Below are 23,182 nucleotides of genomic sequence, written 5' to 3'. Positions count from 1 at the left end.
ACTTCCGGCGTGTTTTTTTACGTAATAAGATCCGTGGTCCATCCCTAGAGAAATATCCCGTCGGCGTGCTCGCTGAAGGTTTCAAATAAAAGGCAGAAAGAAAGAAAAACACAACAAGTTTTATACACTTTTATTTATTTTTTTTTGTTTTATTTTATTGTTAAATACAAAAGAGACAAACAAAAAAAAAAAAAAATGTGTGGGTATGTTGTTATGTTTTTTGTGCCTGTAAACTCCCCACTATGTATCCTTTTATAATATGATTTATTTATTTTTTTAAAATATAAATCTGGGTTACATTGGTTTTCAGTTGATTCAGGAACAATTTTCTTCAAGACACAAGCATTTTTCATTTTGTCACACCCAAAAGAAGGCATCTTTTCTTTTTAATATTTTTATCAGAAAATTTAGGTGTCATAGATGTTTTGTGTCTGCAAAACTGAGAGGATCCACTTCAGCTCTGTCATGGTGTCAAAGGTCTTACGTCACATCCAACCACTGTGCTTCTGCTGACTGTGGTGTCCCCTCTCCTACTGCAGGGGTTGTTTCAGTTCAAACAGTCCCGTTCCACCTTTGACGACCTTCCCCACCACCAGGCAGGCCGAGGGGGACACCAACTGATCGTGTGACCCTGAAAAAGGAAGAGAAACGGCCATGAACAAAAACTTTGGCTAGATGGCTCTAAGGGTAAATAAGATGACTTGTGACAGGAAATCCAAAAATGTTTCCACCTCTCAAAGCACTATGAATACATAAAGACAATAAAAGTATTCACTTGTGTGCTGTGAAGTATGACTCAGTCATTAAACCTGAACAAACAAGAATAACCAATCTTGTGATTGCATTCCTCCATTAGCCAGTCAGGTTGCACTTTATTTTTGTGTCTGTAGAGACTCGTATATGTTCCATATATGTTGTCCCGATCAAGGTTTAATATTGAGTACCTGCCGAGTCCCGATCCAATACTTTTTTTTACATAATACAGTGCACATTGCACACTTTAAGTACATTAAAGTTCCTAAAATCAGTGCTTGTACTGTTTTTTATTTCGTTTTTCACATAAAGTATAAAATATCAAACCCTGTGTAATCTTTTGGTCTTGTGACGACCCGCTCCACCTTGTCTTCCTGTTCCTGGCTCTGTGGCTTGTCTTGTTTTCTTTGCAGGTACTTTAAGACAACTAACTGGTTCTTGGGTTTGATGGTTTGATTGTGTTGCTGCATCTTACAACATCCACTTCTCCACTCATGCACTCACTTACACCACTGATCTCACATACTACTGTTAGTTTAGTACTTTTTGTTGCACTGGCAGTGGCGTGTTGAGTGTGGTCGTGTCGGATCCCTACTGTTACGTCCTCCGAGCACAGGCAGGTGGGGCAGAAAGAGTGGAGGAAAGAAAAAAAACGGAGAGTTGACAATGGCTGCACTGCGCATGAGAGCTTCTGGAGTAAAAACAGCTACCGTAAATGATAGCTGACCTCAAACAAAAGATCGGATCGGATCAGTAAAGCCAATACCTATCAATTAAAATATGCCCTGATCGGCGCCGATACTGATCGTTAAGACCGGATTGAGACATCCCTCACATAAGGTTGAAAGTCTTTGGCCTAATCGAGGTTATCACTATAATGATGGTATTTGGATCATTGAACTATTGGCTAAACTAGTACACATACTTCATTACAAAGATGGATTCTTTCTACAGTACAGTTCAATAAAATGTCATACTTTAGTTTTCGTCTTTTTCTGCAAATCCTCTCTACGAGCTGTAAGTAAAACTCACTCACTCACTCACTCACTCACTCACTCACTCACAGGTTCATGATTACTGTGGCACGCTTCAGTAAGTAGTTTACAGTCGGTGGAAATTCGGAATGAGGCAGTAAGTGAAAGGCAGAATGGATGAGGTGGAAAGATTTAAGCCTGTACTGTTGTTTACTCATTGTGTGTGCCTCACATGTGTGTGAAATCTGTTATTGCCCAGTTCATTCTTAAATCATGGCTACATGCCTATGTTGAGGTCACAATTTGACCTTCATAAAGCAGCAACAACTCAGTGTCTGACCAACTGTGAAATATGGTCACACTCTCCCCTCCTGTTCCTGAGTTAGGGTGTTGATCAATGGCCAAAAAAAGGACACAATCATGTCACAGTGAAGTTGACCATTGAGCGTTTGGGTAAGAAAAAATGTCACTTCACAGTCGTAGCCTATTAAACACCAATTTTGTCATAACTCCTGCAGCAAATCTTGACTTATGGCGAAAAAACGTGTTTGTGTTGTTGCATTCTGTTATGTGTAGTTATTTGTCTTCGTATTATTATCATCGTCCGTTCCTCACCGAGCATGGTAGCCTGTTTGAGGAATTTGTAGCTGGTCTCGAAGGTCATCTGCTGCAGAGGGGAGGAGTTGGACCGCATGGCGTGTCGGTTTAATGGCTTATATACACCTTCAAAACACATGTAGTCTGCTACCAGTGACAGGTGCCTGGGATCCACCTCGATACCTAGAAAGGCAGAGAAATACAAAGAAAACATGAGTGGTTCTGACAGCCTTGTGATCTGTTGTCTGGTGGGTTTAGACAGTGTGTGTGTGAGTGTAAGTGTGTGTGTGTGTGTGTAGGAGTGTACCATAGACAGCAAAGACGTCTTTGATCTCCTTCTCTATGACCTTCAGAGCCACTTCAATCCCGTAGGTGTTAGCCATGGCATGGACCTCATTGGAGTACAGTCTGTTGATGTCCAAGATCTGGAGAAAATAAATACAGTCTCAGTGTTGGGATTATCACCAAACATGACATAAACTCTAATCAAATATCTGCTTTGATCTCTGATTTGAATCCACTGCAAGGATTCAATATTAAAACAATTTCCCAAAAACTCTCATTAATATCTGCTACTATATTCCAGAGATTTAAAAAAATAAATATAATTATCTTTTAAATTATAATTTAATTTGGAAATATGACAAGTTCAATATCTGGAATTCACATTTTTGCACAACCAACTTAAAAGGACCAGTGTGTAAGATTTAGTGGCCTCTAGGGGTGTAGTTGCAGACTGCAACCCCCTCGACTCACCCTCCCGTTTAAGCATGTAGGAGAAAGTATGGAGGCCGTGAAACTGCATAGGAGAGGAGCCACTCCCTCTGTAGATAAACACTGCTCATTCTAAGGTCACGAAAACAATTCTTGTATTCAGGTGATTATAAATGATGAATGAAAACATACCTATGAAATATTATATTCCATTTCTGCCGAAAGATCCTCCTAAATGTTACACACTGAACCTTCAAAACCACAGTGTAGTCTCAAGTCTCAAGTCTAAAGACAAAACTGTCTCACTCGTTAACCAACAATGTGTACGTACATCACTGTGCTTGAACATTTCGTGCATGTTGATGCCTTCTGTGTTGAGAACAGTCTCTTTCTCTCCCGTCTTTGTGGTGGTTTCGCTCAGCAGGCAGCGTGTCAAGCCTCTGGTCTCCATGATGACTGCATTCTGGGCCAGAGTTGACAGGACTGAAGTAAGGTCGAAGTGCACCTTGCTCACTGGCAACACCAGATGGACCTATGAACGGGGACGAAGGGGTCAAGGTTTAAATAACAACCTGATGAGGGAGTCATCTGGAAGATGCAGTTTGCATTGTTTAAAACCAGCAGAGGACAGAGAGGACATTGTGTGATTGGTTGGTATGTGGCCATTCATATAATTTCAGTAATCTCAAATGCTCTCAAATTAATTAACCAGTATCAAACTCTAGGTAAGGACAGCAACAGTAAAGCATAGCTACAGTTACCAATTAAAAAAAGATAAATTGCCTTATGAGAACCAGCATTTCATTTCATTTTTTTGTTTGAATTGGGCAGGCAAAAGAGCAGAAACTGAAGAGATGGGGATAACTCACTTGTATTAGTCTTGTACTATCATTTTCTAATTAGTTTAAATTTTTTATTTTTTTTTAAATTGTATTTAAATGTATTTTTACACTGGATTGTGTTGCAGTATAAAAAGTTATGTTTACATAAAGCACTTTGAATTGCCTTGTTGAAACGTGCTTTACAATGTGATTCATATCTGCAGGAAAGACAAATGTGTAACAGGATGCAGGGAGATATTATCTGTTGACTGGTCGCATTTTAAAAAAGGCCAGCTAAATTTCCCGCTCGGTGTCTTGACGAAACAAGATTTCAAGATTTGCCAGCTTATGCTTAGTCATGTGGTAATGCGTGCAGTTAGGTGCGAGGTACAAGAACTGCAGTACATTTACAGCAGGCGTATTTACTGTAAGACCCACTGTTAAGGCTCTTATACACTGTCGCACACCACTCTTTTTTTTTCAGCTGAGAGCGCCAAAGCGGAGACAGGAAGATGGAGGAGTTCGAGGGCAAGCTTTCCGATCAAGTGAGCCTCTACAGGCATCTGTACAATCCTTCAGGTGCCAGAATTCATGGCGAGAAATCGAGACTCGTGACGTCACATTGTCGCGCTACAGGTCGGGAACGGCGAGTGTATAAGAGCCTTTACATGGCAGAGCTCAGTGTATCAGAACCATGCTTTATGTGTTAAGTTTTTAGAGGACAGAGAGGTTGTATGACACAAAGTTAGAAGGATGTGGCTACACAGTTAATACTTATTATTAGTATGATTCATTGCTGGTTTAGTCTAATCTAAAATCTAATGTTCAAGTGAAGCCACCTAAAACCTTTTTTTAATGTGCTTGTGTACGACATACAAACTGACCTCACACCAGAGTTCATGCTGGTGATCGTAGCAGTATCTCTCTATTGCCGGGTTGGACTCCAGAACAGAGTTCACTCTCATCTGATTCATGGTGTCTTCGTCTCCTCTCCCTTGTTTCGTTCGTTTCGTCTTCCTCACCGTTCTCACTCCTACAGATTCCAACTGAGACTCCTCCACGCTCTCCACATTCTCCTCCACCACCTTTTCTTCCTCCCCCAGATCTTCTTTATCCTCACCGTCATCCTCTCCATCCTCCTCCTCACTCTCATAGTCCACCTGTGGAGGAAAGGAATTTTTTTTTTTTAAATATTGGCTTGAGTGTGCTCGAGCTAGGATTCTTTATTGTCAAAGATTTTTTTTTTTCTTTGCGACACTTCTCTGAGTAAGTGAGATTATTTTACATTTAAATTTAACATTTCATATGATTCAAGGCAGATACAGGGCAAACAATGTTTCCTAGCTGCCCAAGTTCTATGCTAGTTTGAAGAAGTTATGTTTGCTTACCACAACAACATTTTTGAGTAATACAATACAAACAATAGAAAAGTTTTACTAGACTAAACAATATTTAGGTGGTTTGCAGAAGAACATATTATTAGTTATTTGTGATCAATGTCTGGGTTTTAACTTAAATCAAACCATGTACTGTGCAAACTTTATTAACATTTGTTATTTGTTTGTTTATGACATCGTCTGTTAATCATGGATATTTAGCCACATGGCACGAGGCATGGCAACGTCTGTTCATGGTCCCCAGCGGAAGAATCCTACTGACTCTATACAATTATCTCAACATCTACTGAATGGACTGACACACAATGTTGTACATTGCCATGATATTTAGTTCACACAGTCACGTTGTCCTCGGGAGAAACTGTAATAACTTTGGTTTATGATTAAACAGCTGTAAGAATAATCATATTCCCCCATTATCTGCTCAACATCAGCATCTTAGCATTATCATGGTGAGCATGTTAGCATTAGCATCAGCCTCAGAGATGCACAAGCAAGGCTGTAGACTGATATTCAACCAAGGACACACTGAAACATTCCTATGCAAGAGGAGCAGCCCCATTTTCTAGTCCAGGCAAGTCAGTTGGAATACCTTAAAAACCAACTCTAAGGTGAGTCAGATGAAAATATTCCACAAGTCCAATCATAAAGTACCAAATAAACATCGTTCTGGGGAAATCAAGGGCTCTACCACACACATATTTGTATTTAAAGAGTTACTGCACACTGAAACATGTTTTTTGATCTGTAAAACTAAATTATAGGAATGTACTTCAATCAATGCTGGTGTTAATATTGCCATCTACTTTAAAGTCTACCCACTGACACACACATACCAGAGAGTGAGCCTCTCTGAGCCGTTAGCTCAGCTACAACACAGGTACCAAACAGAAACTTCAAACGGTCATGAATGTGCTTCTAGTGCCTGTAAAACCTTCGCTGTACTCCGTTTTTCCAGCCCGGACAGAGGGAGTCTGACGGCAGCCGCTCATGGTTGTTTAGCTCTGACCAGCAGCTCGCTGTTCTTGTTACACTGCTGTGACCTGTCCGTCACTCACTCCGGTCGGTGTTGAGGCCCCGTCCCCTAAAGTGGCTATCCTTTGCAGGTCTCTGATGCATTTTCAAAATATGATGGGAGGGAGGGAGCTAGCATAACTGAAGGGTGTAGTTACACTTAAATATAAAGTGGTTAAGTGATCTTCATACCTCCTCTTCTTGCTTGTTTTTTCGCTTGGCGTCGGAAGCATCAGCGTCTCCTTCGTTCCCCTGGTCATCAACAATCTCTTGCTCCTCTTCTCCATCCCCGTCATCTAACTGATAAATGTCAACGTGACAAAGATACTTCAGATTTTTGGGGTATTCAAGGAAAGGACCGAAAATTCAAAGATGAGTAACAACACTAATCCTAAAAAGGGAATACTGAAATGAAGACAATCCAATTTAAAAACAGACCCCGGCTGTGCCAGCCGTCCCATCACCATCATTGTCCTTATCTCTGGGGGAGGCCTTCCTTGTTTCCACGGCGATGGACGCCAACTTGGCACTGCGCTTCTTAATGGCCTCGAGGAGGAGACGGAAAAACCTGGGAGGAAAAAACAACCAAACAAAGTGTAAAACAGGAGAGATAAGAGGTTAAAATCAGGTTATTTCTTATTCTGGTAAAGGAGAAACTACCAGGCTCCACACACACAAACACACACCTAGTTTCCATGTACTGGAGGATCTGTTGAGGTGACAGCAGCTTATCGTCGCTGTACCGGTCAGGAGGCAGGAACTGGAAGGTGACTTTGAACGTCCGGAACTTTTGGTGATTTTCGATCCGCAATGTCTCTACAACATCCACCTTCTGCAGCACCTGCTCACACACACACATAAATACACAGTTTGTAATAAGTTAAGCAGATAGGTAAATATATTATACACTTACATAAATATATATTTATTCCCAGTTAGTAAGACAGGAGAGTTGTGCAAACACAAAGTGAAAAATGAAAGAGGAAAGTCACAAGACATGTACTGACATGATGAAACAGACACCAAGAAACAACAATTTACTCAAAGAAAATTAATCCCACACTGAAGCAGAATCAAGTATTATGAAATCATTTTCCAGGAACTTTGCAAGACATTTTCCAGGAGTTTTCTTGACAGTACAGAACAGCACTTGCCCACAAACAATCATAATTTACCAGTCGTGGCACGTGTAATCTCAGCTTTATACTTTTATTTTTTTAAATGATGCAGGGCCCACGATAAAGTGTTCTCAGGTTCATTATGGGACACTACATGTTAGCTCATTTCATGGTTGCACATACAATTAATATCGCAGTGCATGTATTTATCAACCATAATAACAACTAATACGCTCTATGCAAGTAGATATGTGTACAGCATTTCCACTGGGCTTCTCTGAGAATCTGATCATGGCTCTGGGTAAAATAGACTTGATGTCGACAAGATTGCTGCAAGTCTGTTCCACTCTGCTTTGAAGCATCGTACTGCGCACTTGATCCAACCAACAAAACACACTCCTAGGTTGATAGGCTAAAACACAAGGGCAACACAGGTTCTTTTTTAATTACTTTAAATCATTTCCAGGTGTTTTAATGACTGGAAAAATAGTCTCTAAATTTCTCCGTTTTCGAGAACTTGTAGGAACCCTTGAAGAAAATATTTATAAGCAAAAAAGCTGATCCTCACCTCAGCCACGCAGACTCTGGTGAGCTTCTTACGGAGTGTCTTGGCTCTCTTCAAGGCCTTCTTGTTGTTTAGGACTGGAACGCTCATCATGGGAGTTTTGATGTTGGAGCTGGCCACCATCAGGATCTCCCTCAGTCTGTGAGACGGATGCACATATGAACAGAGAGTGAGACATGGAGGAAAAATACGGTGAAGGCTTGGATGGATGAAGCAGGGGAGAGTAAGTGGACAAACGTAAGACGTGTTGATTTAGGAAAGGTATTCCTGAAGAAACACTTTACTGTAAAAGTAACACTCCTCCTATGAGGTTTGGAGAGCTGTGACACCTGCTCATACCACAATTTCTGCTTCTGACCACTAACCACTTTTTTTTTTCATTCTCTACATGAAAAGCAGAAATAGGGCGCAACATCTGCGGCTGTGCAACCACTGGTTGCTTCTTTTTCTACCCAGCAGCTCTGCTAGGTGAGAGGTTTTTTCAATCAGGGGTCAAACATGAAAAATGCTCAACTAGTTCAAAATACTGGCTGAACAGAAAGGCATATTTGTCTCCATTAACGAGCCAGAAGAAATAATATTTAAAGAACTAAAAATGTTTAATCAGTCTCTAAACCGAAAATGGGGAAACCAACTTGCAGGGACAAATCGGTGACTGTCACAGGGGACTGCAACGAACTCTGTGTTTGCAAAAAACTGAGGGGGGTTTCCGAAATGTGGCTCAGAAAGATTTGGCATATTGTGAAAAGTCTGTCTTGAATTAGTCTGAACAAACTGAACTAGGATTAATCTGTTTCATAAAGCAAGCAAACAGATAATGTGAGCAGACTATGTCAAATCTGGCTGAATGATCGGTCTGTTGCCGCTGTTGTTGTGGTTTCACTGTGCAGTCACTCTTTTTCTAGGAAGGCTGTGCTAAGTCTGGTAATCATTTTGCTAGTAATTTCCACCAACAACAGTTCCTATTATAACCATCTGGCTGATGATAAAATTGAAATGCTGGTGTTACATTTGCAGGCAGTTATTAGAGGAAGAGATAAAACCACACACAACAGATTCTGCCAATCAGACTGTAAACGTGTAAGAGCCAGTCAAGTGTTAAGAAGGCTTTCAGTTCAGATACTGAGTTCACAGCAGCCATACAGAAATTGGCTAAATTGAGCCCGATCCGATCCTTCGTTCAACGTGTCAAGCAGGTTTTTTTATGCACAAAAATGCCGTGAGTGCAGCTGCCACTGACTGCCACAAACAGACAGCGGTGGAGAGCAGACACAACCATACTGACCACGGCACAGCAAATGCAACCAAAGCCTCATGAGCAAAAAGCCAGTCAGAGTCATTTATCAGTGTAGTCAGTGGAAAAGATGTACAGACAATGAAAATAAACAGTCAACACTAAGCAATTCATTCAAGTAACTCCGGCAAAGGCACTGAAGCAACACTGAAGAGAAAAACTCCCCCAAGACAGCATCAAGGCCAAAAATATTACAGACAGGGTTTGTTATTTTACTTCATTTTGGCAATAAAAACAACTTGTAAAGCTATTTAATTGTCATTGTAAGCATGCACACTGTATTGATTTTGATAACTTTAATGTACGTGAAGTGTGCACTGTGCAACTGTATTGTCTCAGAAAATACAGAGATCAGATTGGGACTAGGTATCAGCAGAAAACCCTCGTTACATAACAGAAGTTAAATAGACTTTTAAGTAAGGCTGCACAACCGAAATATTATTGAATTAGAATCTGGAGAATCTGCGGTTAATTAGTATATTGGCTCGTTTAGTTTTTGTCATGGATATGTTTGGGATAAAAGTTGTCTTGCTGGTTGTATAGGAGGTTATGTGCTTCAATTAATATGTTCGTACGCTTTATATTTTGTGCTTTCGCTTTAAATACAGGATGAGTAAATGTTCAGTGCTTTAACATATGTAATTTGATATAGTTGTGTGAGTCTTACAGATTAATACTTAGCTGCCCACTTTGTTCTATTTTAAGATTATGTATGCCTGATGTTGTTCTGTGGAGAATCTGTGAGATATTCAGTGTAACTAATATGTTTTTAATTTAATAAAACGTGTCGTATTATAGTTCAACAGTCTGCAGTTCTAGAAACCAAATTACAATGTAAGTGTAAATCTGTACAGACTTCCAGTTAAGAACAAAAAACCTCTGAAACATCTCTGTGTATTCAAACCGATAAACCACACTGATAAACTCCACAATCAGATAATCTGACCTCAGAACAGAGAATATTTCTGTTGTTTATGTAAAACAAACTCACTGCACTGTTAATACGGAGATGACATCTTTGATTAAATCCTTTCTAAATGACAGTGAGCCCTGTGCTGAGACAAATTAGTTTACACTGATTTAAGTATTCCTTTGAGTAGCCTCCTTTGTATAGGACATTGAAATTTGTCATGAGATAAAGTAAATTATTTGACAGTGATGATCAGATTATTGGGAGTGAAACCCTCTCTGCCCTCACTATTTGTTTAGCCTGTTGTTTCCTTGTAACCCTCTTTGGTTATGTTGTTTTATTTATGTTGTATTTATCAAGAATATCTGAATATTCAGATTCCAAGTCCAATGTCTAAAAAGTATTTTTTTTAAATAATATTATGGTGCTTATCATTATATCAGTGGCATAAAATGGTCTTAAAATGACAATAATATTATAGCAATTATTTCTGGGACAATATATGGTCCAACTAAAGTAGTCATCATGACGAGCCTGGATAGAAATGAAGCAAATTAAACTAACTAGCTTCCAATTTGACAGCAGAAACTAGTCTGCTACAGATTCTCACTCTAAGTCACTTTCTGTTCTTCTTATCTCAACACACGATGGGTTACTGGCAGCTCCTCTTAAGTAAAAAGTACACAAACCAGAACAAACAGAAAGGATACATTCATATACTGATACCGAGTTCTTAAAAGTGTAAACGACACACAGGCTGAACTAAGTCTAACAATGAAGGCTGATATTTAGACATTTATAAAAATGTCCCAAGGCTGTTCAAGGACCTGTGTATGTCCTGGATGATGTGTTCGTATGTAGCATTCATAAAAAAATAAGTCACGCGTGGGAGGTGACATTACCGAGGTATTCCCAAAGTGACGTTCATCTCTCCTCTGCCAGCAAAGTGGAAGGTGTTGAGGGTCATCTGGGTGGAGGGCTCGCCTATGGACTGAGCTGCCAGCAGACCGACTGCTTCACCTGGATCACACAGTGAACGCTGCCACTTATAGTGCAACAGCTGGCGAAGGCTGAAGACACAGAGAGAGAGAGAGAGAGAGAGAGAGAGAGAGAGACACAAGGCTTATTTGACCTGGAAAAAAATCTGGTTAATTAGTTAATATGTGCTCAATAATGTGCTTAACTGTATACTCAATGAAGGTTCACCTTTAATAGTATATGAAGTATATTAATTGTATTTATTTATACTGAATAATATCTTTGATACTTCTTAAATTACTGATAAAACAAAGCACTCAGAAAGTGTTGTGTTTCTGCCTTTACTGAACAAACAGCAGTGGTTGGCCTCTAAATGAGAAAACAACTCTCTCTACCAAAATCCTCACATGCTTGCATATTTGGCTCATGAATACAAAGGTTAGGTTGGTTACTGTTGTTGGTTACTGTTGTTTTAGTGCGTCAGATTTTGTGGCTTCATAACATTGTATTACATTTTATAATAGTGATATGTTGTTACCCATTTTAAAATCTCATATTCAGTACCTGCTGGCGTCCAGGCTGGGTTCACTCGGCCCGCTCCGGTTCTGCAGGTATTTGTCTGTGATACTGTGGAAGTTTTCGGATACTGATCCGAAGCAGACGTCCGGCCTAAGCAAGCCCAGAGAGGGCTCAGGGCAGCGGGAGGACTTCCTGCTGTATTTTAATCGGCTGGACTCGTCCAGAGAGTGCCACTGCCTTATGAGCTGCAGAGGGAGCAGAGTTACAGTGACAGTTCGGTCAGACTCGGTTAGGTCACTTCATACTGAGGCTGGGGGAACCGAGCGTGATATCAAAACTGACTGATCTACTGTACATTTTGATTTTGTTGTGTATAAATACCTCCTTTACAGCAGCATTCCTGCTGTAGTCATCTGGGCCTGTTACTTGTTCAGTCTGTTTTAGTTTTGCCAACTTCTTCTGGGAAAACAGCAGGAACGCTCCTGACACAGATTAAAACAAACAAACACAAAGATTACATGATATTCACCTAATATTCACATAATATAGTATACAGCACTTGACTGTCCATTTCTTGGATTCTCCTGATCTCCTACTGCCAGATAAACTACTGTGTAGACACTTTTGTTATCAGGCAAAGAATGTGACTTGGATTAAAGAGCAACTTTGTATTTAACTTTTGGTATTTTCCCATATTTGTGTGTCCAAGTGACTAATGACAATTTTTGAAACTGGTCCGGTATTGAGCGAGAGTGCTGCAGCCAGCATGGGTAAATACATTTTAATCAGCTTTTATATACATTTTAGTCAGGTTAAATATATATCTAAAAAATTGGATTGTACATCAGACAGATGTGAGATCATTTTACTGCCCAGCCAAACTTTATCTACCTCTCCGTGGACAGGCCAACTCTCTCTTTTCTCTCCAGCGCTGGATGGCTGCAAAGTGTTTGCTGGCAGCCTGAGGATCCAAACGTGCCAAAACCTTGTCCAGGCCCTGGGACCTCTTGATAACCTAACAGGAATGAGGGAACAGAGAGCTGGGTGTCTTTAACCGTTCAGGTTAATTTTCTACAGAATGTGTGGGTAACCCATATTTGATTCTGGAGACACTGACACTGCTTAAAGCAGAAAGAGCTTCCCCTGCTCTGGGCTGAATTGTGTTTGGGTAATAGGAAAGATCATTTGAATACTTTCCCCATTCATTTGTATATTTGAGGGAAACATATTGAAATCATTTCCGATTTATTCTAATGACCCTCAAATCTTCACAGACTCGGTGATAAACAACTGGATAGGCTATAGCTGATAAATATTAAGACACTGGACATTAATGAGTATTAATCAAGAGTAATAGTACTGTTCACTAGTTCTCATCCAACCTAATGCTTGTGTGTAGTACATATTTATCCCCAGTGGCCACGTTTGAGCACCGTGGGGCCCATGAACTACAACTTCACTGTGGCAGCCATTTTGGCCAGTGGCATCCACTGAGGAGGAAGCACTGAATTTGACAAGGCTGCAATCTTTTTAAACACGTATTTAATGTGTGCTGTGGGACTAGTGTTGCTCTGCCATTAGCTTAGCTGCAGTTTAAGGAGACAGTCAGGTTTAAACCTCTGTTGTCAGGATAAAAAAAAAAAAATCCTCTTCCACCCAAGTGCTATATCCTCAACAGGGTTTGTGTTTTGCTCTGTTTTACCTCATAGTTGTCCTCTATGAAGGGGAACTGTCTTGGTTGCAGGAACTGAGTCTTGGGAATATCCAGCCCGTCTTCACCGTACAGGAACTGCACCACAGACCCATCGCTGTCCCTCACCGTCAGATCGTACTGCACCACCAAACCCTCCAGATGCTTGATGACACATCTGAAGAAGAGGCAGGGTAGAAGAAAAGAGGAACACTATAAGTAGAAGGAGGAGACAATCCTTCCTAGGATGAGTTTCTTTGTTCCGGGATGGTTTTGCTTTGGTTCACATCCTGGAATACTTGTTTCTTTGCTCCTCTCACAGAAGAGCATACACCATGTATACTAGTGAGCTAGGCCTGCACAGACATAGGCAGATAAGTCAAAAAGTGTATCCTTTTTGAGAGAGAGAGACTGAAAACATGAAATCACACCAAATTCTAATGTAAGGCCTCTGCACACTCATGTGACTGCACTAAAAAGATAACTGCAGCCTTTTCTGAACTATTACGCTGTAAGGTTTACATCACCTCTGCAGGTATCCTGATCTAGATGTTTTCACAGCTGTGTCGACCAGTCCCTCTCTGCCAGCCATACAGTGGAAGAAAAACTCCTGAACACAACAAGATTACAGAAAAGAAGGAAAAAAAAAATGTATCACAAGGTAACAAGAATCTTTATAAAAGTCTGTGAGGACTAAAGTAACAAAGTCATTCTCTTTCTCTTCTTATCTTTATCTATTTATTTTTTGAAAGTACTTTATTTTTCTGTGTGATTTCTGTGTGATTTGAATTTGAATAATTGTATATTTGTTTATTTGTATTTGTATATGTATATATTTTTATGCACCAACTGCACCAGGTCACATTCCTCGTAGGCATAAAAACCTACTTGGCAATAAACAAATTCTGATTCTGATTCTGATTCTGATTCATAGCAGTGGTACTCGTACAAAGGACTCAGAAGAAACAGAGAGAGTGCTTTCATGTGTGGCATTTGGCCTCCCAGGCCTTCTCTAACAACACACACACACACACACACACACACACACACACACACACACACACCACACACACACCACACACACACATACAGCTCTCTTCATGTACCTGTGGTTTGATGCCTGTGAGGAACCGTCCAGAAACAAAGCCCCCGGCACCCGGTGCGGGGTCGTACGGCTGGAAGCACGGCAAGGATTTCCCAGAAGGCATCAGTGGAGGCCTACGGCCTTCCAACTCGATCTGGCCCAGTAGACATGAAATCTAAAACACACACACACACACACACACACACACACACACACACACACACACACACACACACACAGGTCAAGATATCTGTAGGTTAACAGCCTAAAATCTAGGAGGTTTTACTCAGTACAGTATGGTATGATGTAGTGGGGGGGGGGTACCTGCATGGTGTTTACAGTAGATCCCTTGGCTCCTGATTGGACCATCAACTGGAGGTTGTTGTCTGGGAAAGAGGTGTGGAGTCCAATTGGCATGCACACCTACAGACACACACAACAATATTTCATCATCATCGTAGACTGGCAACATACACTCCTTTTCTAAAAATGTGAGTACAGTAGAAAGCTGACAGGAAATGGGGGGGAAAAAACAAGGAAACAACACCGAGACATTGTGTTGCTCTGTACATTTTTACACCTGGAACTATCCTACAGGTAATAAAGTACTAAACTGAGTTCCTCAAAAAGGTCACAGTCCCTTGCAGAACAAGCAACCAGTGTGATTTTATTCCATTATACCGTGCTGGTATTGTGTGAGCCAATAGGACTAAACAGAGTGTTACAGTCATTGTTAGATACCTTGTTAATGTCATTGTTCACTTGGTTGGCAACTTCTTTGAACTTGTGGTCGGCCATGCTGAAGTCTCTCTGGTCTGGGTTGAGGTGAGCGTCCTGCCAGCGGCTCTGAGCCTCAGCTTGATCCACATTGGGGGGCAAGTTGAATGCTGCCTGGAGAGCCTTGGAGACGGAAGGAAAACGTATGTTTTCTACTAGATAACAACACTTCCACGCTTTTCCCCCCCAAGAATTATATTAGATTTTTATATGAAATTAAAGGAAAAACAATGTGCAAAAAACAACTCACTCTTAGTGATGAACCTACACACAATTATCACCTGAAGCTGCAGCTCCGCTCCACATTACAGAGCTTTATAGTGAGTTTCAGCTGATTGCTGGGCTGTCTGACTACAACTTTACTGTTTTGTTTCACTCTTGAGGCTCGCAAGCCTCGGTAGGCAACTGTTTTCAGCAAAATAGCTCTAAAAACCGAGCACTACCTGCTCAGCATCAAACAGCAGACAGTTAGTGATTAGCTGGTGAACGTGGTGGAGCAGTTGGCAGCTAAAGAGCCTGATGATGGCTGGTTTAAGGTTGCATTTAAACCTACAGTGTGTATGATTAGAAAACGTCAGACTCTGGCGCCCCCGAATGGCAGTATGAATAAATACACAGACACTATGGCAGACAGCAATGGATGCCGCCGCCCCCTCCTCCTTACAAATCCCCTGAGATAAAGAGATAAAAAGCAACAAATACAATGCACCAGCTGTCGGTGAACACGCAGAAGACTCTGTGATGGAAGCATTGGATTGGCTCTAGCTAATAAAACTTCAGACACTCAACAATAACTGTGGCAACTGCAGAGTAGAAGTAGTCTTCACTGGTTCTGTTCATTTCACTTAATGCTTGTGTGTAGTACATATTTATCCCCAGTGGGCATGTTTGAGCACCGTGGGGCCCATGAACTACAACTTCACTGTGGCAGCCATTTTGGCCAGTGGCATCCACTGAGGAGGAAGCACTGAATTTGACAAGGCTGCAATCTTTTTAAACACTTATTTACTGTGGATTGGTGCCACATATGTTTGCCCTTTATTTGTTAGAATAAGACCAAATGTAGAATTGAGCGTATACCATGTCAGATTTAACATCAGTAAGGAAAACACTATCAGACAGTTAATTTCCCAAGAGCACACTGGTGCTTTAACTCACTTTGGTGCCAATCTTCAGTGATTCTTGAATTATCTTTTTTCTCTGCCTGTTGGCACCCGGTTTTACCAGGATGTCTTCCACACCTAGACACAAACGCAAAAGGTTTGAACATCATACTGATCTTCTATCTTCAGTAAATATACACAAAACCAATGATTCTGACTGTAATAAGTGTGTTTCATGTACTGCATCCAGATTCTCACCCAGAGTAAAGCCTTTGTATAGCTGCAGGTAAGCAGTGAAGAGGCGAGCCAGACAGCTGAGCAGTTTGCCGCTGGTCTCCCCTCCGTACAGCTCATAGCAGCAGTGGACCAGGCCGTAGGCGGAGGAGCCGTAGTGAGCTTTGTCCAGAACCCCCACCAACAGCTCGCCCTCACGAATCAACACCTGGGAAACAAAGAATAAGGAGAGGAGGAAGGGTTAATAAATGAAAAGGTCACTTTGGACTTTTGCCAAACATATCCATAGCTCTTCATCCAGCCACACCCAATTTGCTTTTCATGTGTGTTTTTAAAATTTATACACACACAGCTAAAACAAATAAAGCAAAGATTTTAATTAAGCTGTATCATTGTTGATGCATGTTTGATTTACATTGCAGATCTTTACACCTTATGTGTGTGTGTGTGTGTGTGTGTGTGTGTGTGTGTCTGTGTCTGTACCTGGGAGTCACACATGCTGTCAGGTCTGTACCCCGGAGCAGCTCGCGGTGGGACTTGGATCCATGCTTTGGCAGGGATTTTTGATTTGCCGACCAGGTTGAGAGGCACCGCGTTTTTAGGGATTACATTCAGCAGGAGCGTGGACACCACCTACAAGAAACAACAAATGCATGACACAACAGTACTATTGAGCTTCCTTTAAATGAAATTCAAGTTCATTATGGACACGTTTGTCTTGTACGGAGCACAAGAAGAAGAGTATCTGATTAAAGTTCAATTACCTGCTTTCCTGTCCATAGCTGCTGTGGTTTGAGTATGGCCGGCGGCAGCAGTTTAACTCTGCCTGGTTTGTCTGTTAGTCCTCTGTACACCAACTCAATGTACTGGAATCTGGTGAAGAAACATCCTCTTATCGTCATCCTCGTACCCGATACCATGTGGTCTTGGATCAGACCTGCTAAAGGTTTACCATCCTGAAGACAGAAGAGAGAAAACCCTGAGTCCTGCTGACCTTTGTGTGTTTAAAGGAATGTGTAGGCAACTTAGATTGTCACTTTTTTTAGTATATAAGCAAAAACACACTGTGCTACTGAGTCTTATCAAAATCAGACAGTGTACAGTTGCTAGTTTAATGTAATGGAGTCGTTTTCAAGCCCTCCTAACACAAATAATGTGAAATAACCAGATCTGTATCTAGATTTAAGTTGCTGGTGTTCTTTTGCTGTATCTGTTAAGTCTGACCTACTATTTTACAACAGACACTGTACAGAGTTTATGTTTCAGCTTGAAATGAACGCAAACTTTGGACACTTTGTCGCTTTCTTTGCCCCTCGATATTTCCTCTCTTCCAAAGTGTGTTGTGCAACACTAATAATGCGTGCAAATATGTACCCACCTTGGGGACGAGGTACTGCTGGTCAGTGCTGACTAACGTGTAGGCCTCTGCTCTGGCCAGCTCACTCTGAGGGAAGTGTGCGTTCATTTCGTCTCCGTCAAAGTCAGCATTGTACGCCTTGCAGTTGGCGTAGTGGAGCCTTAGTACCTGTATCGTCAAATAAAGATTGTTTTATTTCCACCCCTGCTTCTCTAATACACCACAATGAAACAAATAAGCCTCAAGCAATCAGCCTGTACCTTCTCTCCTGGTAAGATCCGGGCACAGTGGGCTTGTATGGAGGGTCTGTGCAGAGTTGGCTGTCTGTTCAGTAACAAAACATCTCCGTTCTTTATGTGACGATTCACCTGGACAGACAGAAAGTTGATTAAGGGTTAATTAAATTGAAGGGTGTACAACGGTTTATGTCTAAATGACTATGATTACAATCTGACTCACTATCTTCATGGGCATCTTATGTGGACCCGGACAGGGCGTCAGCAGTTGCTTGGCGACAGCTTCTCTCTGTGCGAGGTTGGTAGCTGATAGGATGGTCCTCCTGCCATCTTCGTTAATCACCATGGAAGCACCGGGGTGGACGTTGGGTCCGTTAAGAACGGCCTGACGGAGCTCCTTCACGTTCCACGGGGTGACGGGCTGGGGGTAGGTCAGCTTGGTGGCAAACACCTGCACATTGGGAGAGAGGGAGATTTTGTTTTATTCTGAATCAAACGTAGAGCTCCTGTGATCCATGCTGATATTTCTACCTCCTCAGTTAGTTTGCTACTCTCAGTTATAGGTACCATAGGTATTCCTATCTCGTTGGTCCCTATGTACATGTCTGGACAGATGACAGATCGCGCAGCGTAGTCCACACGTTTTCCCATCATATGTTTCCGGAACAATCCGTCCTTCTTCTCCAAGATCTGTCAGGGAGAACAGACAATTAGGCAATCGCCGGACAAAAAAAGCAAAAGGAAGTGCTTATTACATTGTAGCGTCTGTGTCTGTGATACCTGTCTGATTCCAGGGTATTTCTCGGTCATCAGTTTGTCCATGTCGCTGTCAAAGACGATGTTAACGTGACTCTGTAGTCGGATCCAGACGTTGTAGAGTTTATCTGTTAACGTCAGCCCAGGAATCCCAAACAGGAACGTCTGGTCTGTCTGATCAAGAGCCTGGGAAGGACAAGAGAGGACAGGTTGACATGTTGTCCTGTGTAACAAAAATAAAGATGTTTAACTGGATATATACAGCTATTCTTTAATATACATGGACATGAATTTAGAAAAAGAATATAGAGAACAACTCTGAGAGCAGACACACACTTGACACACACAAACATCATCTTACTTCTCCCTCCTCAGCAGTTTTCTCTCCTGCTATGAGAGCCAGAAGTTTCCTTATGACTTCACAGTCCTTCATGACAGCCTGCATGTTGACTGTCTGACCGTTTGTGAACATCTGGTCACCCAGCCGGTTGATTGGACGGTACCTGACAGGGAGAGGAGGAGGGGTGTGATAGAGCTACATGGATAATGCAATCCTGCAAAATGAATGCATATGAGCCTGGCATATTTATCTTTACTGAGATTTTATTCTGATTTTATTCCGAGTGTGTTTGTTCACACTGTACCTGCAGGGTGGGACCACCAGCAGCTCCAAGAAGAAGAGGTCTGGATAGAAAACTTTATCTCCCTCCTTTGACACCGCCCCCTCCTCCAGCCCAGAGAACAGGAACTTTAAGAAGAAAGCTGGAAGAAAGAGAACAGGTAAGAATTATATGGTGGGATTTCTTAGATTTGAATGCTGTTTCAGCTGTTTTTGCCATAAAACATCCCCCAAAAATGTAATATCTACTTTCTAGAAAAGGAAATAGAGTTTAAAATCATTCATACAGCACTTTTAATAATGTGTAATGCACTTCGAAAAGGTTAGAACCAGTGGGAAATCAATGACAACAATGCAATTTACAAAAATGACAAATTATTACAAATTATTTCTGTACAAAATCTTAATTACTGTATCTTTACACATTATAGATATTAAATATGTTTCTTTTCAAATGAGATTTTACTCAAGTCACATGAGACCCTCTAATGAGACAATACTTTATTCAACTGTTCACCTTTAGATGTTTAAATATGTAATCTGGCCCTTAAACAGTCCAGTTTTATGTTCATGGAGGTGGGATGTTTTTCTTTTTTTTTGGCCTACCTTCTTTCTCCCACAGTTTGTTGGTGTGTTCTCTGGCAGTGCTGGCCGTCAGGTAGACTCTCTTTCCAGCCAATAGATCCTCTACAAGAAGCAACAAAAGCAGAGTAAGATTTCTGTATGAACGCCTCTTCCACCACAAAGAAGTTAACAATGTGCTTGTCCTCTGTTTTGTCCCGTTTCTTTAAAATATTACTCACCATCAGTGTTGCTATCGGTCTGCCCTCCTGATGGCATTGTGACAATCAGCTTACTGTTGTGTTCCCGACGCACCGTAAACCTGCCACTCCTACACACACACACACACACAGCATGAAATGGACAATTAGGAATTTGAGTATTGTCAACATGTACGCAAAGAGGGTTGCAGGGTTCCCACTCTTATTAAGGAATTATTTTCCAGGACATTTTCCAGGAGTTTGTCTTTACAACACAGGACGGCACCTGCTTACAAACAGTTATATAATGTATTGGTAGGTCTAGCAATGACTTTAACTCCAGTTTTATTCCTCCTTTTTTAATGATTAGGTGTCTCAGGTTCATTACGAAGAACGGTGCAAGTCCGTCCCACTCCGGTGTGAACAGCTACACTGACTGACATGGCCAAAATGAAAAGGGAGCATTTATACAATATACAATAAACATTCATCAGGACAACATAGATTGTTTTTCCAGGATGTTTGGTCATTTCAATACATTTCCAGGTGTTTCCATGACTGGAAAACTAGTCTCCACATTTCCAGATTTTTTTCCAAGACATGTGGGGAACATCAGTGAGGCTGATTTCTTTATAATTATAACACAAACAAGGTGGACAATTGTAGACATTTTCTCCTGTGTGCTTAGTTGTCAAATGTAGAAAATGAAGCCTAAAAATCTGAATTGTTCCCTGTGGTCATAGACATCAATTTATGACCACCATATGGAGGCAAGTGGGAGATTAGTCCCTAGTTTGTTGTTTCATTGTGCACCGCATATTTAAACCAAAACCACCACAGCTGTTAGAAAGTATATACCTGTCTAAGTGTGTTTAGCTCCACGTGAGTAATAATAAGGTGGTAGATGGTTATGCTTTTATGTATAAAGTTAGATCAACATCAAATGAGGAATAAAGTATTTTGCATCATCATTGTCGTTACCTGCAGTACGGGCACTTCCTAGTTTTCATGTGAATCCTCCAGAAGTCATTTATCAAACTGCTCTTCTTTTCAACAAGGTGTTTAATCTGAAGAAACACACACACACACACACACACACACACATACATACATATTTCAAATCATATATATATATATAAAGTGATTTTAAGTTTGTGTGTGTGTGTGTGTGTGTGTGTGAGTGTGTACTCACCGGTTTGGTGTTATCCAAACCTTCAGCATTCACTCCAACAATCGTGTCTGTAAACTCCTTCAGCACCTGCTCAATCTCATCTCCAGTGGCTTTGGGATTCACCTCCAGGTACTAACAGAAACACACAAACTCATAAATAAAGTAGAGACAGAGAACTGTTGATCTATGGTGAATATAAAATGTCATAAAGCGGCATTAACATATTCCATAAAAACCTATCCAACCAATCCAATCCAAAGTAATACCAATGCAGTTCTCTCCTCCACATCAATGGTTAAGTATTGTAATGATACATCATGGTTGCCACAATTAGTTTCCACAGCAAGTATAAACCCACCTGGTTGAGAACTTGTTCTATCTGGTAGACCTCCTGCATGGCTCCGTGGTCCACTAACTTCAGCTGGTTGAGCAGCAGGTGGATGGCAGCTCGGGGACACGTTAACATGTGACATGCCAGACAGGAACCGCGAATCAACAGGTAGAGTTTCTGATGGAAGAGAAGAGCATGAGAAACCTTGGTTAAAGTTCATAAAAGGAGATAGATTGGAGCAAGTTTAAGAAAGTGGGTTTAGAAGTCAATACAGATTTATCGGGCCTTAACCCGCCAGGCTGGTCCATCATTAAATGGTAAATAGACTGTATTTGTTAACGCCTTTTTCTAGTCTCACAACCACTCTAAAGGCGTCACACTAAATGCCACAATTACCCAGTTACACACATTCATACAGTGATGGTAAAGCCGACCACAAACAGCCAACCTTCTGAGCATAAGTAAAGGTTGTGTGGTGTATTTGTGGACATGCTTACGTCAAAGAACAGAGGGTTGTATACAGGCAGAGGCAGCTCTACGTGTCCCATGTGTCCCGGACAGTTGTTGAAATCCTGACAGCAGGTTGAACACACCTGGTAAAACAACAATAACAGACAGTAACGTGAAAAATGGAAACTTAATGCTCACAATCCTAAACTTTACACACACACACACACAATGATTTCAGTGGAGATGTACCTCCTTGCTGTCTGCTGGTCCCAGGGCCAGATCGTAGAGGCTGTTCGGGGCCACATTCCCAACAGCATCGAGGAACCTGGAGTTAGTGATCGTCTTCACACTCAACTTCCTGCACAGGAGATGAGAAAAATACATTATTACACTCACTGCTTTCACAGATATACTAGATCTTTTTTTTTTTTTTTTTTTTTTTTTAAATAACTCTTTGGTCATTTTAGTCTGTGTAGTGTCTTCTTGCTTGGTCCCTACAGGGTCAACTGAGGGTTGAACCCAAAGATAAATATAAATATACACACACACACACATATATATATATATAATGAATATTGACACAGCAGTTTCTAGCTAAACTACGTGTTTAATGTCCCAACATAACGTTGCAACATGCTGCCATGAGCAGGCATGTTGTTTTGAAGTCATGTTCAGCGTTTAAGTTGAGCCTACATAAGCTGTCTCTCACCTTATCTCTTCTGCAGAGTACATGCCAAACGACATGCCCTCCAAACGCCGCCATGGCACTTCTTTTGCGAATAACATTTGAGACAATAATCCAGACTTCTGGGGGTAATTTATTGTTATAAATTCATGGCGTACTCGTTCAACCACATGCGAGGCAGAGTTGGTCCTGTTTCACACGTGGGACCGTCAGACCAAAGTTGCCATTAGAGGGGTGTGACAAATACAGATATGTAGGGTTTATTTTACAAACT

The 23,182-nt window shown here is 41.2% G+C and overlaps 1 protein-coding gene and 2 non-coding genes across 3 annotated transcripts; all 3 read right to left on the bottom strand.

The window, feature by feature from the left end:
- Nucleotides 1-115: 115 nt before the first annotated feature.
- polr1a (RNA polymerase I subunit A) lies at nt 116-23,109 on the bottom strand. The gene is made up of 37 exons (XM_051419170.1): nt 22,933-23,109; nt 22,473-22,581; nt 22,271-22,366; nt 21,801-21,950; nt 21,464-21,574; nt 21,253-21,338; nt 20,314-20,402; nt 20,117-20,197; nt 19,536-19,653; nt 19,253-19,394; nt 18,916-19,077; nt 18,703-18,825; nt 18,359-18,586; nt 18,160-18,267; nt 17,921-18,067; nt 17,307-17,498; nt 17,026-17,175; nt 16,567-16,750; nt 16,364-16,446; nt 15,170-15,328; nt 14,753-14,851; nt 14,451-14,603; nt 13,872-13,954; nt 13,357-13,522; nt 12,546-12,669; nt 12,036-12,136; nt 11,700-11,899; nt 11,060-11,227; nt 7,957-8,092; nt 6,957-7,111; nt 6,709-6,838; nt 6,463-6,570; nt 4,744-5,019; nt 3,370-3,570; nt 2,632-2,749; nt 2,343-2,507; nt 116-631 (listed from the first exon to the last, which is right to left on the bottom strand). Exons 1-37 carry the CDS (start codon nt 23,007-23,009, stop codon nt 531-533), a joined length of 5,079 nt encoding a protein of 1,692 aa, XP_051275130.1. The 5' UTR covers nt 23,010-23,109; the 3' UTR covers nt 116-530.
- LOC127375306 (small nucleolar RNA SNORA5) lies at nt 13,042-13,178 on the bottom strand. The gene has a single exon (XR_007887365.1). It is a non-coding gene; the product is annotated as a small nucleolar RNA SNORA5 (small nucleolar RNA).
- Nucleotides 16,056-16,192, bottom strand: LOC127375307 (small nucleolar RNA SNORA5). Its single transcript, XR_007887366.1, has one exon. It is a non-coding gene; the product is annotated as a small nucleolar RNA SNORA5 (small nucleolar RNA).
- Nucleotides 23,110-23,182: the final 73 nt, after the last annotated feature.

This window comes from Dicentrarchus labrax, unplaced genomic scaffold (assembly GCF_905237075.1).
Source record: "Dicentrarchus labrax unplaced genomic scaffold, dlabrax2021, whole genome shotgun sequence".
In the NCBI taxonomy this organism is placed as follows: Eukaryota; Metazoa; Chordata; class Actinopteri; family Moronidae; genus Dicentrarchus; species Dicentrarchus labrax.
Note: the sequence above shows the minus strand (reverse complement) of the source record. Positions and strands in the feature narration are given on the sequence as shown.